The sequence below is a fragment of the Porites lutea genome, chromosome 8 (genome assembly GCF_958299795.1).
Source record: "Porites lutea chromosome 8, jaPorLute2.1, whole genome shotgun sequence".
NCBI classification, from domain to species: domain Eukaryota; kingdom Metazoa; phylum Cnidaria; class Anthozoa; order Scleractinia; family Poritidae; genus Porites; species Porites lutea.
In genome coordinates this window covers 17,895,113-17,912,612 of record NC_133208.1, presented here as the reverse complement: position 1 = coordinate 17,912,612, position 17,500 = coordinate 17,895,113, and the positions used below count along the sequence as shown (strand labels likewise).

The 17,500-nt window shown below is 38.8% G+C and overlaps 1 protein-coding gene across 1 annotated transcript in view; it reads right to left on the bottom strand.

Moving 5' to 3' along the window:
• Positions 1–17,500, bottom strand: part of LOC140945855 (stimulated by retinoic acid gene 6 protein-like) — a 41,090-nt gene that overhangs the window by 892 nt on the left and 22,698 nt on the right. The window contains exons 10-18 of the mRNA XM_073394907.1: positions 14,678–14,739; positions 13,858–13,960; positions 9,870–9,945; positions 7,700–7,775; positions 6,165–6,213; positions 2,747–2,858; positions 1,625–1,732; positions 1,260–1,423; positions 395–571 (exon numbers count right to left, since the gene is read on the bottom strand). Coding sequence (XP_073251008.1) covers positions 395–571; positions 1,260–1,423; positions 1,625–1,732; positions 2,747–2,858; positions 6,165–6,213; positions 7,700–7,775; positions 9,870–9,945; positions 13,858–13,960; positions 14,678–14,739 — 927 coding nt within the window. The remainder of the gene's footprint in view (positions 1–394; positions 572–1,259; positions 1,424–1,624; positions 1,733–2,746; positions 2,859–6,164; positions 6,214–7,699; positions 7,776–9,869; positions 9,946–13,857; positions 13,961–14,677; positions 14,740–17,500) is intronic.

The following is a 17,500-nucleotide window of genomic DNA, read 5'->3' as shown; positions in this document are numbered from 1 at the left end:
GGAAAGACGAGACAGCGGGGAACGGGGAAGAGAAAGGAGAGCTTGCAACGATCTCTCATAAATTTTCATTTCCACCCCGGAAACCCTGAGACACTGCAAAGCGTGAAAACTGCCACCACAGGCGCGCCGCAAATTAGCAAAGTGACAATCGCCGTCCAACGGTATCTCGCTTCGTCTAGACGAAGTAGAAGTGAGAATTTATGAGAGATCGTTGCAAGCTCTCCTTTCCTCCGCCTCTCGCTCGCTCGCGCGTACCACGCTCGGTTGGCTCGCTTCGCTCACCCAAATGGAGAGCTTGCTCGCAGGCTAATCACGTTATGTTGGGTTAAGGTTCTACTGTTTATATTATGTTTCAAATATTTGATGGATTTAACAAGGTTAACAAAGCACATACCAGAGGCAACCCCAGTTTCCTTTGAACAATCGCGGTTCTCAGATTGAGCACCTGCTGGAAATTCCGAATTAGGCCGGTGAACTTTGTCCCTGTCTATCAGTAGCTGACAGAACAAAAGCATCACGGGATGGCTCTGAGCAACAAGCAGGTTGATGAAACCAAGGTAAGCGACAAATGCTGTAGAAGAGTAAGGATTTGAATGTGAGATGGAGTGAGACTGGCAAGCATATTCCAGTGACCAGTGAATAAACACAGAAAAAGGCAAAAAAGGTCGTTCAAGAACTTTGTTGAATGATTGGATTGACTGTGGTTGGTAAACAGGTCACACTCTTTTGAGAAGGGAGAGAAACAGTTTAGGAAAGAGGTAGCCTGTCCATAGACGTTTTTATTTCCTTTTTTTTTTTCGACAATGTGACAGCGCGCGAGAGAAGCGAGCGCGCTAGAGCAAGCAAGGAGCACTCCCTGGCGCTTGCGTTGAATAAATTCCCCGCCGGTTTTATTCACATACGCGCGCTCGACGATCTGTTGATAGAAAATACGCTCGCTCGACGATCTTTAAGGGGAAGACAGAGGGTCTGTGAACAGCCCATGGAGGAAGATGAGAATGTGTCGAAAATATAAGAGAGGGGGGAGAAATCAGGCGATAAAGAAGGGATGAGAAGGAGAGCAAACAATAGGGACGCATGACGTCGATATTATCTAATGTTTCTTATAGTCTCTACCGCGATAACCGCCTTCACCGTGAACTGGCTGCATGTTGTAAGTTATATCTGGCTTGTTTTATATTTTAAATGCAAGTAGAATAAAAATTATCATAGTTACGGAAAACCGTGTACAGTTTCCCCCTTTAAAGATTTCGACATGCCTCGGTCCAATCTTTGAAATCCCTGCATCAAGGTCGACCGGTCTATACGAGCCAGGAATACAACTCCTAGAACTATACCCAAGATGATGCGAAGAAAGCCAGAAAACAATCCGACCAGAATGTTGAAAAAGAAGAAGAAGTATGACATAATCGAGAACAAGCGTCTGCAATGTAAATACATCAATCAATCAATCAATCAAATAAACATATAAATAATTATTCAAATAAATAAATAAAAGAAAAGGATGGAAGGCAGAAAGAGTGATAAATGTTAGCCCTTTGTGGTGTAGTCACTTACGGTAGGTTGAACTGATTTTACAAGGTTCAAAAACCAAACGAGAAGACGTAGTGAAGACGGCAAATACCTGTTATCCACCGTGATGACAATCCTGGGAAAATCTCTGTCGCGGAAGACATAGTGGACAAGAAACAATTGAAAGAGGTAGAGGACAACGGACATGATAAACGCGGACCTGAAATGAGTAAACCACCAAAAGTTCAGTATTAGACTACATAATTCTAGTCGTAGCTTTAGAATTTTATTCGACTAAACAGGGACTGTCATTGGTTAATTCGTGGTCACGTGGCCTTGTCTGAATCTAATTGCATCTCGTTTGTGATACAATTCAGCAATTTTAACAAGCTCAAGATACAACAGCACGTGTTCAACATAGTGGAACGGTGGCGTGAGAGAAGGCGGGAAAAACCGACTGCCAGTTTTTACTTTCCTGAATGAACACAATAACAACAACAACAAAAATGGAGCCTCAAGCTAAAAGCAACGTTTTTTGAAGATATCCCTCGAGCCCTGATGTTTCCCTCAACTTCGTCTTCAGTGTGTCAGGGTTTTTCGACAACAACAACAAAAACAAAAAACTTAGAAAAAGTCGATTCTTCCCTTCCAAATTGCTCGACCTTCTGCCACCTATGATGTCATAGCCACTTAAATGTAACCATAGAGACCAATTTGGACCAGACTTGTCAATAATCAGGTGCTAAATGAATTTAGAAAGTTGCTCCTGAGGAGAAGAGGTTTGACAACGTATAATAGCTAAAAAATTAAAATGCAGGGAAAAAAGTAGGGAGCAGCATCGCCTTACACCTGAGGGAGAAAATTAGGATAACACAGGAGGCTCCTGGATAACTTAAGTACTGATCGCTTGTAGTGCACGGCACGCACGGTGAGGTATAAACCTAGAACTGCATTGTACCCAGGCGCGTTCTAACAGATTCGAGAGCGACTGGGATTTTAATTCCGCGCCTGGTATCTTCCCAGCGTCCTTTGCGTCCACGCTAAACGTTCCCATGGTTCAATGCGCGATACTCCTTGATGGCTCGTGCAGTAGCGTTTCCGTTTTTCACTCTTGAGACGACTAGGAACGAGGCAGCACCAAAAGCTTCATTCGTAGTGTTTAACCTTAAAAACGTGCGGCGCGGCAGCAGCAGCTGAAGCAAACAAACTTAAACAAGCCACAAATTTTACTTACATCACTGATTCCGCTCTTTCTAAACACCATTCCCGGATAGGTTTTATATGCTTTAAAAAAAGTGCAGGGACAAATACAACAAGCCATAGAACAATTCCCACCGAGAGATATCCTGAAAAAAAAAAAAAAAAAAGGAAGAAAGAAATCACACAGACAGTGAAACCTGTCACAGAAGACACCACATTTAACGAACACTCGCGACTGTAAGTCATAAACATGACATTTTGCCTAAATTTTAAAGGAAAACGAAACTCTATTTAACGGGATAACCCTCATAACCTTTTATTAATTATAAGTTGATACTAGCGATCAGTCCTGTGGATGTTAGGGTTAGGGTTAGCCTCCCGTCACGCAACGCTCATTAAAGAACTTTTATGGGGCCCGGGATAGTGGTGGCAAAAGGCAAGTCAAAGGCGATGTGGGCACTTTCTAATCTAACCTGACAACATACACATCTATAATATATATATATTTAGCCACAGCTAAAAGCGAAGCTCCCATTGATAAATTTAATACTTAAATCAAACAATAATTTTGTATTCCACAAATCAGTTAACTTAAGGGCACATTCATGTGACTTTTGAGGGAAAAGCTAAGTGATTTTGGGGTAAAACAAATTTTGTATCGAGTTGATATAGCCTCATATGTACACCCACAAAATAGTCTTCGGTCACATTTAAAAGCAATGATGGCTCTTGATCACAGTAGATAAGGCGTGGAAAACAAATTCTTGGAAAACAAATCAGACCGAATTTTTTGCGTTCGACGTTTACAAATTCTTGCCAATAAATCTGGGTGCGTGCAAACCAATCTTTTATTTTTTTTATACACCACATCTGAGGAGAAAGAGTACTATGAGGAGCTGTTTTTATCACACAAACCTCGTACAAAATGCAGTATTTCACAATTTTTCAAGACAAATTGCATTCATTCAATATTCAGGACCATCGAAGCACGCGTGGACTTTTAATTAGCGAAACCGTTCAAAAAATTTCCAAAATCACGGCCAGCCGGTTCTAACTTTTGACAAGCGCCAAATTTGCGAAGAAGTTTTAAAAGAGTTACGCTTCTTCGTGATAAAGAATTTATTGAGTATATTTTTTATTAACGGTTTTATAACGATGTGTAATCTAAAAAGACGTTTGATACGCTTGGCATTTTGAGTACTCCTGCAAGCGATGTTTATGAACGGCTGAAAACAAAGGGCAAAGCGATGAGAATTACACTTTTGAGACTACCAAAAATCAATAAAGAAAAATAATTCGATAGAACATTTACAGAGACAACAATTTTCATTCATGAAAACAAATGAGTATTTAAGTGTGTCTAAGAATCCTCAAGTCTTTACTAGTAAGCTTAAAGTTTATGTTTTAAGCCGCCGGTTTCCCGGTGTTGGCTGTTTTCAAAGATGAACTCACGACAAGAAAATCGCTCAAAGCTTTCTTTCTACAGCCAAAATTATATCTAAATATTCTTCGGAAAGTTTTTTCTTTCTATTTACGGTGAATTAATATCGACTAAAGGCTTTTTAAAGTTCTGTAAGCTTAAGCTTATATCAAACCTCATACGAGGTCAGATCAGTGTCTCAGTCAAATCTTAATATAAACGTGCATAAACTAGCTTCATAAACTGCGCCGCTGGACTTCATGAAATTAGATTTAAATGCAATAATTACTCAGGCTTACCATATTTCGAGATGCAGCTCCTGAAAGCTATCAAGTAAGGCAAGGATCGCTTGAGCCTTTATAATTCTCGTACGCATCCAGCAAGGTGAAAAACAAAAACGATGCCACCCGAAATCGGATTATCGGCTTTGACAAGCGACGCATTTTTCACCCAAAAACCCAATAGACAAACCAGCCATGAATAAGAAAACACTCTTGATAGCAGCTGTATTTCATTTTGTACATCCAGTGGAAAAAGACAGGTAAAAAGATCACATGACTCAAAACTCTGTCAGCTTCAGCTGTCAAACTAAACAGCTTTCAAGATGCTGCATAAATTTTACGCATGAACTCACCTGTCAAATTTTAACCAATCAGAGCATAAAAATTGGACGTAGAGCGTGACCAACACGTGACCATGGTAAGAAACGGTCTTTCCCGCCTGTATTTTAAAAAAACTGGTTGAATTTTTGCGTCTGAGGTCAGTTTGAAACCAAAATCGTAATAGTGCGGGGCGATACTGACATAAACACAACATATGTGTTGTGAATTTAACACAAAAGTAAACGTGAGCCTGCGATCATTTGAAAACGAGTAAATTGTCAGCGGAAAAATTTAAAAAATTCTCGGCCTTGATGGGTCGACACCTGAGCCCGCGATACGGTCAGGTGATAGTGGTCAGCGGATACCCTGTTTTGACAGCTGTCAATTGATGACAACATTGATGTGCAATCAACTTTCTCCTGGGCTCCCAAAGTAGCTAGAAAGTGTGAGAGTAAAAATTGGTATGCCTGTGGTGCGGACGGACGGTCGGTCGGTCACGTGATTACCAAATGTTCTGGGATGGGTAGATTTCCTTAGCTATGGGGCTCCGCCCACGCGCGCGCGAAACGGGCGCGTGGAGCTCCGCTACAAAGTAGCTCAGTATATAGTAAATGTGATTTTGAGCCAAATGGCAAGGCGGACTGACTGTTTTTATCTTGTTACAGTACAAGCTGTTCAAACCCTTTTAACCCTTAGGTCTAAGAGTGGTAGCACTAAATTTCTTCTTGTAATAATCTTTGCTTGATAAAACAGTAGTACCGAGAATCAAGGAGTTGATCATACAAGTTAATTTATATTGTCCCTTTTTTTTGTATAAACAACTGTATAGAGAGAGCAAATGAGAATTGAATTTATTTTAATTTTAGGGTTTAAAGGGTTAAGTGGACACACTCCTAGTCACCCACGCAGCCATTGTTTAAGAAGAGCCTTGTGCAGGAACAAGAAAAAGAACCGGTGAAACTTGTTAATGTCTGTAGTATGATACAGCTCTGCAGCATAATTACTCATTGCAACTTAAATCAAAATCAAAATGTGGTAAGTTGACTGTATAAATGTGGTTTGAGTTCAGATAAAGTGACTACACGTTTAAGGTTCAAGTAAAAAATAAGCCTTTGAACCCATAGAAAATGTGTTTAAATAAGAAGGTGTAATTCCTTTTCGCTGGCTAACGACGGACTAGCTTGTTTTCTGTTATCTATTTCATTCAGATACCAGTTTGATTCTCGACGTTTGTTAGTGGCACACTTTGCCTCGCTTTCGTATGGATCAGCAACACAGCTGACAATTGCAACGATGGCTCAACACGTGCCTTCTCTTTCACTTTGAACTTAAACAATTATGGAAGTGAAAAAATGAACGGGTCAATGGATTAGAGCTGATTTATTCCATACTAGATGATACTAAGCTTACTAAAGTTATATAACTCCTACCAGAAATTATATAGGCAATTTGATATCCCGAGAACCGAAGACTCCCTAACTGAAATTAAAAAAACAAAACAAAACAAAACAATAAACAAACGAAAGCAATTATGAGCACCTCTAAAGGAAGTCAGTCACACAAAGTTTATGAATACTGATTGGTTTTATTGGTGTGTTTTTTAGACATGCGCTTTGGAAGACTCGTGGAGAGTCGGGCCATAGAACTAAGTTCAAATGCCGTTAAGTGGAGACTGTTCTATCCGAATGTATGCTGAACGACTGCCCTACAAACTAATTAATTCGAGTAATATAACTAGTGTTAAGCGGCTTAATGGATGAGAATATAAAACGAAGTTCCCTCAAGTCAGAAGTGAAAAACTTTGTTTTTTGCCATCAGAAAATAGTCTAAGTTTTGTGAGTGAAAGATTAAGACAAACCTGACAGTCACGATCACTCACAGACCATCCATCCATAACAGCAAAATACAAGCAAAATACAAATTCAAGAACTTTAATTAATTGAATGATAATTGCCCCCGCAGGGATTTCGCCCAGAAGGCGAAATCCCGAGGAGGCATTCTAGTAACTCGCGCGTGTATTAAGGAAAGTACTTACAGTTGAAATATACAGTCATACAGTCAATAAAGGAAAAATCTCGATTTGCTTGAACAGGGGCCGCGAGGCATCGGTAGGTAATGATGACGTTTCTATTGTTTGCGCCCGCAAGTACGAAATGGTTAGGATGACGTAAACACAGAAAATCCCGAAGGGACCGCTTAGGTAGATTTTGTGACATTTACTGTGTAGTCACACTTCTATACTCTTTTGCGTTACGCAGTGACGTTCTGTGGAGCAGTTGTTTTGAAAGTTATGGACCAAAAGACACTCGTTAAGCGCAGATGAGGTTATAAGGTGCGTTAAACTTTGTATATATAAATACCTGGAGAGTTTGCCAGACACGAGTTCACAAATCTTTGATTTGTATTGAAAACCTTGCCAGACACTCTTTCTCTCTCTTTGACCGGAATAAGACTCAGTCCCAAACAAGCAAGACGAGTGAACAACGGCTAACTTATCACTAGCAGAACGATGGACGATTACAGAAATTCGCCGACAGTCAAATTCTGTGCTGACTTATTTCCTGCTCAAAGATGTCCTTCCGATATAAAGTTTCAAAGAAGACTAGAATGCGCGAGCGTGAATCGATCAAACGTCCTTTTAATTTCTAGGACTTACTTTCCGGCAAATAAAATGAACTGAGTGTAAAAAGTGAAATAGAAATAGCGAAATAGTCAACTTCTAATTAAATCTTTTCTTATGGTTTAGAATAAACTATTCTCGAAACTGAGAATGTTTTGATCAAAGCTGTGTAAATCGAGCTGAAACTGTGCATGAAACCTTGCATTTCCTGTATTTATCTCACCTATTGTAAGGAATATGTGTGAAAATCTTCATTGTGAATCGGTATACTTCAAAGAGCTACACAACGAGCAAGAAAACTATTGACGGACAATATACAGAACGGGGGCAGCTGTAGTTTCTTACCGCTAGTTTTGCAGGAGAAGGAAACACTCCTTGAGCAAACCTTCTTTGACCTCTATACAGCTGTAGAACATGATCCCTGGTGTAAATAAGGAAACACCATTACTGTACAAATCAAGTATAATTATGTGATACATTCATGCATCGTGTATGATAGATGATTTGTCGCTGCATTAATTACCATGCTGCGATGTCAAGGAACTGACAGTGTCTAATGTAGACTGAATGGACGCACCTCCGTTCTTAGTGGGAAATTCCGAGATAGAAGCATCGTCTACATACTTCCACAGATTCGCCTCAGGAGTGGGTCTACTAGATAAGTCATTAATCATGATGAGAAATAAGATAGGATCCAGTTTAGTTTCCTGGGGTGCGATACGTTAATCTTTTTTATTACCTACCCCTCTCTTTTAAAATCTCCTTATTGCAAAGACTTGATTTTGCACTAAACAGTCACTTGAAGACGACTGTATTTAATGATTATCTGCAGACTACAAAAGCTCAAAGGCTCAGTGTAAGGTCCCGGGGTGCCCTTCACAGCGATTGTAAAATCCTTCACGCAGATCGAGTTTTTGGTAATACTATTTTTGAAATAAAATGAATTACCAAGGGCTGTCTCACCAGTTTTATATAAGCTTGCCCTCTCTATTATATTAAAGGAACTATGTCACCCCTGGCTCATGCGCGAGCCAATGAAAACAAACTAGAAAACATCAAGGCGACTTTTTTCAAGTTCTGTCGGAGATTTTGGAAGGCTGTTTTTATCCGTTTTAATCTCAGCCATCGCTTAATAGTTAGCGAAGTTTTGTATTAATAATCGTTCTATGGTGATTACTGAAGAATTTTTTGCGTTATTTTTGAAATTGTTTACCCTTGGAATTTTTGTACGTGGATTTACAGTGTCCTCTAATCAGCGGCTGTTATACTAGCGGAGAATTAACGACGGCTGATCCACAATGAGTGATGGAATCTTAGAAGGAATCTTCCTTATAGTTCACAGAACCTTTCTGTTGAGTTATTTTAGAGGCTGCTGGCTCTTGTGTGTGTGCTCAAAGTATGTGGACATATAATGAGATAATGAAGCGGCTATGGAGTTGGTGGCGGCTGTTTTTATTAAACGATTACAACAGCATGGCCACTGATGAGTTTCGTGACGAAACTAAACTTCCGGCGAAGGAAATGTTATGGAATTCGGCTAGATTCCTTCTTGTATTTAGCTTGATTCACGGCACGACCGTTTGCTCGTCCAGCTTGTTCTCAAGGGACTTAGAGAGGCACCAGTACGAGTTAGATCCAGTGAATGCCATGTTTTGGAACTGCCTGTACTCCCTTTTGTAGGTCGTTTATAAAATAAAACTTTGGTTTATTTTGTTGTTCTGGAATTTTTGTTTGCTCTCTAATTTTATAAATGGCTGCAATTTTACTTAAAAACTACAACGGTAAAATTGTCTTGACACTTTTATTCTTGACGAAGAAATTGAGGGAACTTGATCTAGCCTAACCAGAGGAGAAACGTCCTGTAAATCCTATCAAAATATCCCTTATCCAAATCCAATTCGCTTGCAAACGTCTTTGTAAATTTCGGAGCCTTGGACGTGACAGAGAAAGTCAAACAATAGAATAGAAACAATAGAATTTTGACTGTTGAAAGTAATTTGCATAACCTCAGCGCGCAGCGACATAGCCCCTTAAAACCCCATCTCCAATTAGCCGCCCCCCCCCCCTCGAAAAATAAGCCCCACATTTAATTGGGGGTAATCAGTAATTTAAAGCCTTATATTAATCAATGTCATATTTACGGTTAAAAGCTAACCTAGTCCAGAATAACAACTTGTGATGCGCCACTCAATCCTCCCCCAACCCCAACTGCTCTGTGCGAGTATACTTAGGCTAACTGCTACTTTCGTTGTCAAGCATTTGAAAGACGAAAGAATAATAATAATAGTAATAATAATAATAACAATAATAATAATAACAATAATAATAATAATAATAATAATAATAATAATACTTAATCATATACCATTCAATTATATTTATATTTCCTTAACTCTCTTTGTTTAATATTGTATTTCAATCGGTAACACCATGTATAGAAATGATAATACTGAATAAACTTGTTGTTGTTGTTATTGACAATCTGCATTCATACAACCTATAAACTTGCTCTCACCGATGGCTCTTCATAAAATGCAGCAGCAATATGGCACTTATCATCGCTGACAAACCAAAAGCTCCTTGACACATGCCTAGAAATAAAATACATCGCGCTAAATTAAGGCCTTCTATGGTTGTGGACTAGCTAACAGTATAAAACTTTTAGTTGCAGGGCTCGAGTAGAGGTTTGTTGACGCGTGTGACCACTATCTGCTATCGCAACACAGACTTCACTTTACTTATAGGTGCAAAGATAATTTCGGCGTTCATTTTTATTTTCACCAACACTGGGCTCATATTGGCATAAGATACATAGAGGAAGATATAAATTTTATTTTCGAGTCGTGAAAACAATATTTTACGATAGAGCTCAGCGAGTGAGTAAAATATTGTTTTTCACCCCTCGAAAATACAATTCATATCTTCGCGCCGCCGTGTAATATCCTCTACTTATTATATAGACAAAAAGACTGGAATTTAATTTAAAGTTGACATATAACCTGGCGGCTAACACAATTCAGCGGTACATCCTGTTATAGCCCACAAAAATAAGTTTTTGAATTTAAAATGGTCAGTGAAAATGCAAACTTTCAAAAGATGTAGATGCCAGTAAAAACCTTCTTGGCATCTCACTCCCAGCACAAACTTTGACGCGAACTGCGAATTTCTTGAAGTTCTCTCCTTTCGTCTTCACTTTTAAGGAACTCCTTGAATAACTTTAAGTCATACAAATTAAGTTTTCTTCTTTGTATTAACATTCTCCTGCTCCTCAGAGAGAGATTTTATGTCAACTTTAGATAAGTTCACGAATCAGTCGCTCGTCATTTTGTTTTAGCATTTGGCAAACCGTACACAAACAACAGTTTGAGCGGGAAATGACGTCATTGATACCCTCACCAGTGAGGATAAGGAGAATACGCTACTCAAGTCCTGGATGTAGTTTCACGAGTGGTCTATTTTCCGCTAAAACACTCTTGTCTATATAATAAATTAAATTACATTAGATACAGTAATTTTTTCTTTAATAATGTCTTTGTTCACGAAACTTGGGCCGCCCAAGTTTCGTGAACAAAGACAAGTTAGGCCCCATCCACACGTTATTTGAAAACGGATAATTTTCCCTCCGGACAAGCCTTTCGTCCACACGTATCCGATGAAAACGACTATGGAAAAAGCAACTTTTTCAATGTTTTCCTATATTGGAAAGTTTTGAAATCGCAACCGTCGTGTGGACAGGTGGTAAAAGGAGATTTTGGAAAACGATGACACAACAGTATCTACGTGGTTAACGCTTGGGATAAAATGCCCTACGGACACGTGATCTTTTTAACTCTATTTTGCCTGGGAGGGCTAAAAGAGCCAACCTATAGAACTCAAACAGTATCCACAACATTGCTATAAAACTGGAGAGCTTTGCAGTACTTCATCAACTTGACAGTTTGTCAGTAATTAAGTGCCACGTATGATGACATTATGACGTCATCAGTTAAAAATTTTGCTTCTTTTACTATTTGCGATATATTTCAGCCCCAGTATCAGGCCTTCCTTACCTACAAAAACTTGGGTGTCGCATCATGATCAAACAAAGCTTTCTCCTGTTTATATCATTTTTGAGCTATTTTGAAAAAGAGCTCATATGTCAGTGGTGTGAGCGTATGTATCTTTGTGGCTTTGTGGCTTTGTATGTTAGGATGTTTGTTGCAGGAGCCAATATTAAGGTTGAAGGTACTATGAACCAATGAGATCTTGGCACCTATTAAACATGGCATTGCTAAAGGTCAAACAAGGGCACTTTGAGACCGCCACTTGATTCTCCACAATTTTTTCGTCTTATATTACAGCTACAGGTGTTAAGAAGCATTACATTAAATATCTTCATGATTCAAACGCTGTGTACAGTGATGCAGTTGTTTAAGGGTTCATATTTTAGTGTGGATGCTGCTTTAAGACATTTCTGACCGAATTCGGCTATCGCGAACGGTACAACGCATTTATGAGATCTGGGTCACCTGCTTCAAGGTAGAGTATAACGGATCATGTATTTTCAAAGCTCTTCCAATGAAACAATAATTGATATTTAGATATGGACTTTAATTCGAAAGTATGCGGCCTATAAATTGTGGTTTTAGAAGTTTCAAAGGCATCTTATTTTTTGGAAAGCTGCACCGAGTACTGTTAAACCTGTAAACAAGTTTTATTCTCTCGCTTACAAAGTTCAACAGACCTTTCTCGTTCCGGCAAAACAAGCATAAATAAGTGAACAACATGATGCATCCTTCCTGTTTACTAAGAATTATATTTATTGAAACCTATATTATTTAGTAAAGATGCGTACCTTTAGTAGAAACAGTAGCTTTAGTGAATAAAATTGGAAGAAGCTAGTTGACATAATAATTAGATACTGTTTTATTGAGTGGAATAACATGATATGAGTAGAAATATATTTCCGAAGTCTGATAACTTTCACGAAAGTTAATAAATGTTTGGCTATCAATCTCGACGTTGCATGAAACATAATTTAATTGCAGATGTTGTAAAGTTGAGGTGATTTCTTAAAATCGTTTGAGAAAATTTTCTAGTGAACAATTTGCGTTTATTTTACGTACGAATTGTAAAAGGGCCAAAGTCCAACATCTTCACGGGCAAATTGTGTGTATGAGTATTTTTGTAGTCCTAGCTATTTACTGGATTACTGTGTGATAACTCGAATTCTCTCAAGTACGGACCACGAAAGGGGCAAAGTCCGACACTTTCACGTGCAAACTGTGTGATTCTACATCTCATGCTGGCTTTTCACAGTAATAATAGTAACTTGAACGTATGAAGACATCTTTAGTTTTGTAACTAGTGCCTAAGGAAAGGCTCTTTTCTTTTAAGAAGCAAAAACTCATAACACTGTTAGAATTAAGTGGTCAGAGTTAAAGACTGTTTCATTAACGTAGAATCGCGCGTGATAACCTCGTGAATAATGATGATACAACCATCTAAAACAATGATGAAAATCGTGAGCTATTATTAGCTATTCGGTATTCGAGGAGCTTCATTATCTTAAGAAACCATGAAGAAACCTTGAAACCTTCGAGTCTTCCCTCTAGGCAACTTTTGGTGAGTTGGTATTCAGAGTACTTTAACAATTTGTTTATTTTGCACCAGATGTGAGAAAGAAAGACAAAGAAAAGTGAATCTATAGTATGAGGATCGAATCAGCTATGCGCAGCAGTTCTAGTTTTCATTAATGTACAGCAAAACCCAATTTCGCACAAAAAATAGCGTTAATTTAGAATTAAACACTAGATTGCCTATACTGTTACACTGAAGCATTCAAAATAGCTCATGCACGTAAAACGTGGCTATGTTTATACATAGTGGACGGGGGAGCCAAAACTTAAAAAAAGCTCAAATGCTTACATTTCAATTGTTTTATGCTACGGACTTTCCTGTGTAGTTGACACAGTCTTTCGCTCTATGCGCAGAGATTTGTGAAAACAAGGATTAAAAAACAGAGGGTCAGGTTAGGCCAGGATGCCGATGCTTGTAGTCATTTCGGAGTAGAGAGAGACTTTTAGGGTGATTGGAGGCCACCTCCATTGGTTTGAAACCCACGTGACAAGAAGGCCAAGTTGCATGACAAAACAAGACAAGTTTTTCGCAGAATTTGCATGAAAAAAAGAATTTCAGTTCCCAGCAGAGGGAAAAACTGAAGTTAAGCTATTGTCCACCAACATGGCCGCCGTGACTTCAGCTGCAAACCAGCAATACGGACAAAAATTATTCGTTTTCAAAAAGAAACGGCTTGACAAATGTATGCGGACAAGGAAAACGATTTTAGAAAAATGGAGGGAAAAAAACATATTCGTTTTCAAATAAAAACAGATACGTGTGAAGAGGACCAAATTTATACTAAAGTTAACTTGGCATGATAATAAATCATGGAAGATTCGCAGGGATGATGAAAACGGCGCAAGATGAACCTTCAAGGTATTTATTGAAAATAGTTCACTTACCGAAAAGGTCAAACAAAAGATCCTTTACGTCTGGCAGATGTGCGATAAGCGGTCTGTCCTTGGTCTTTTCTTTGTCCACAAGATAAAGAACACCGGCAGACAGCTGTAAAAAAAGTATGATGAAAACAACTGTTACGTTTCTAAGCTGTTCATTATGCTCATTAGTTTTCATTCTGTTGGCAACTTCAATACCTATATAAATGCATGGCTTGGCAGCCTGGTTTGGCAACATATATAAGCACGTGTTGTTGGACTGCTGTTGCCATTGAAATATTTGCACAAAGTCTCATTGGTGTGGCACGTGCCCTCCCCTCACCCCCTCTTCCCCCCGTCCTCGACAAAAGAAATAAAGAAAACAATATAATATTAATGAAATTAAAATTGAATTCAAATTAAGACGTAGTACTAACTGCCTTAGTCTTTCATCATATTGAAAGGACACATTATTTCCAGGACGCTGCGCTAATACACTCGAGAAAATCGAATACAAGCAAGAGTGGCCCAGTGGTAGGAGCACTCGCCTTCCACCAATGTGGTCCGGGTTCAAATTCTGGCGTTGACGCCATATATGGGTTGAGTTTATTGTTGGTTCTCTCCTTTGATCTGAAAGGTTTTTGTCTGGGTACTCCGGTTTTCTTCTGTCCTTAAAAAGCAACCTTTCCAAATTCCAATTCAATCTGGAACGCACGGACACGTTTCAACAAGTTTTCATGAACTCCTAAGTGCTCCTTGGGTAAAACAAATTACAAATACAATGACAATTACAAATTAAACGAAGCTCCGTACAAAATCATAGCGGCAGCAAGAAATTCAAACTCACTTGAAAGACAGTTATTGCAGCAACTACAACAGTTGAAACTAGCTGGGTCGAGAATTTGAAATCTGAAAAACCATCAAGAATACTATTATGCATAGCCTGCGAGCAAGCTCTCCGTGGCGCTCTGGCGGCAGGGCGGGAAAACCAAGGAGAGCTTGCAACTACGTCTCTGGAATTTGAATTCCATCTCCAATTTCCCTGTGGCTCCCCGTCGACTGAGCAGTCAAAAAAAATGTAAAAAAATATTAAAAAAGGACAAGGGTAATGGCGTCATTATTAATGTCATATCCGCCTATCAGCATTTCTCATCGACTTTTTCCATGCAGACGTCAAATTCCAGATACGTAGTTGCAAGCTCTCCTTTTCTGAGGTCCTTTTTGAAAACCATATCCTTTATGAAAAAGTTTCCTCAATAAAGATGATTATTATTATTATTACCGCCCCGACGCAAGAGCGCTCCGGAGAGCTGGCTCTCAGGCGATAATTATTAGGCAAGGCAAAACAGTATTTGATACAAGTTTTAATAGCGGAGCTCCACGCGCGGCGCGAAGCCCCATAGCTAAGTAAATCTACCCATCCCAGAAAAATTTGGTAATCACGTGACAGTACACCGAGCGACCGAGCGTCCGTCCGCACCACAGAAGAACCAATGTTTACTCTCACACTTTGTAGCTAGCAGGGTATCCGCTGACCAGTATCACCTGACCGTACCGCGGGCTCAAGTGTCCACCTATCGAGGTCAAGTATTTGTTTTGAAGTTATCCGCTGACAAATTACCAGTTTCAATTGATCGCAGCCTCAAGTTTATTTTTTCCAATGATTCATATGAAATATGTTGTGTTTATGTCACTATGGCCCCGCACTGTTAAGCTTTTGATTTCAAACTGACCTCGGACGCGAAAATTCAGCCAGTTTTCTAAAGATACAGGCGGGGAAGACCTTTTCTTACGATGGTCACGCGTTGGCACGCTCTACGTTCAATTTTTATGCTCTAATTGGTCAAAATTTGACAGGTAAGTTCATGCGGAAAATTTATTCAGCATCTTGAAAGGTGTTTACTTTGACAGCTGAAGTTGTGATGTTTTTTAACTGTCTTTTTTCACTGGATGTGCAAAACGAAATACAGCTGCTATCAAGAGTCTTCTGTTATTCATGGCTGGTTTGTTTATTGGGTTTTTGGTTGAGAAATGCGTCGCTTGTCAAAATTCGGTAATCCGATTTCGGATGGCATCGTTTTCGTTTTTCAGAGGGTAAGAGGGTTTAAAAATCTCAAGCAACTGTGGCCTTCCTTGATAGCTTTCAGGAACTGAATCTCGAATGGTAAACCTGAGTAATTATTGTATTTGATGTTTGTTTTTGTTATATCTAATTTCATGGAGACGAGCACAGTTTATGCGGCAACTTTATGCACGTTTGTAAGATCTGAGTCAATGATCTGACCTAGCATCAGGTTTGATATAAGATAACTGAACTTTAAAAGGCCTTCAGATATATTTTCTCACCTAAAATAGAAAGAAAATGTTCCGAATAATACTTAGTTACAAATTTGGCTGTAGAAAGAAAACTTTGAGCGATCTTCCTGCTTCGAGGACTTCATCTTTGAAAAAAGCAAACACCGGGAGGCCGGCTTAAAGTAAAACATAATTAACTTAAGCTTACGCTTTGAGCTTACAGTTGTAAAGACTCAGGATTTTAGAGGCACTTTAATACTTGTCTTCGTGAATGACAATTGTTGTCTCTGTAAATGTTTCACCAATTATATTTCTTTTACTGATTGTTAGTACTCTCTCTTGTAATTTTAATCGCTTGTCCGTGCCGTTTGTTTTCGTCGTTCATGAGCATCGCTTGCAGGAGTACTCAAAAATGTCGCGCATATCAAATGCTTTATAAGATTACACATCGTTATAACTGAAACCATTAAATAACAAAAAAAAAAGTAATAATAAAATCGTTATTATGCTGAAGCGTAACTCTATTAAAGTTCATTCAAACACTGAACCACACTGACAGCTCGCACTAGAAATGAGAACCAGCTGGCCTTATGGGTGATTTTGGAATTTTTTGAACGGTTTCGCTAAAATCCTACGATTGATCTACTGAATATTGACTGAGCGCAATTTGTCTTGAAATATTGTGAAATACCGCATTCTGTCCGAGGTCTGTATGATAAATAGTACTGTTTCACCTCAGATGTGATGTATAAAAAGCATGAAAGGTTGGTTTACACACTCCCACATTTGTTGGCAAGATTTTCTAAACTACCTGTCGAACGCAAAAAAAGTCGGCCTGATTTGTTTTCCAAGAATTTGTTTTCGGGGCCTAATCTACTGTGATCAAGAGCCATTATGGTTCTTGAATGTGATCGAAGATGTTTGCTATTTTTTGGGTGTACATATAAGGCTATCAACTCGATGTAACCTGTTTCAGTCTAAAATAACTTAGCCTTTCCCTCAAAAGTCACATGAATGTGCCCTTGAGTTATCTGATTTGTGGATTACAAATTTATTGTTTGATTTAAATTATAAATCTATTAATGGGAGCTTCGCTTTCAGCCCTGGCTAAATCTATATGTTACAAAGAAGAAGAAAAAAACACACAGACACAACGAAGAGCTCTTTGAATTTCTAATAACTTCGTCGTACAAGTATAGACTTGAAATAGACTTAAGTAACATCGCGGGAACTTGAGCATCAAGGCCCGTCAGTAAAAGGATGTAATGTGTTAGTCATCTGAGTTATAGTTGTCAAGGGGAGAAGAAATTATAAAGTAATAAAAACCAACGTTTATTAAATATTATTACAAGAGTCAATCAGTCATATGATTATA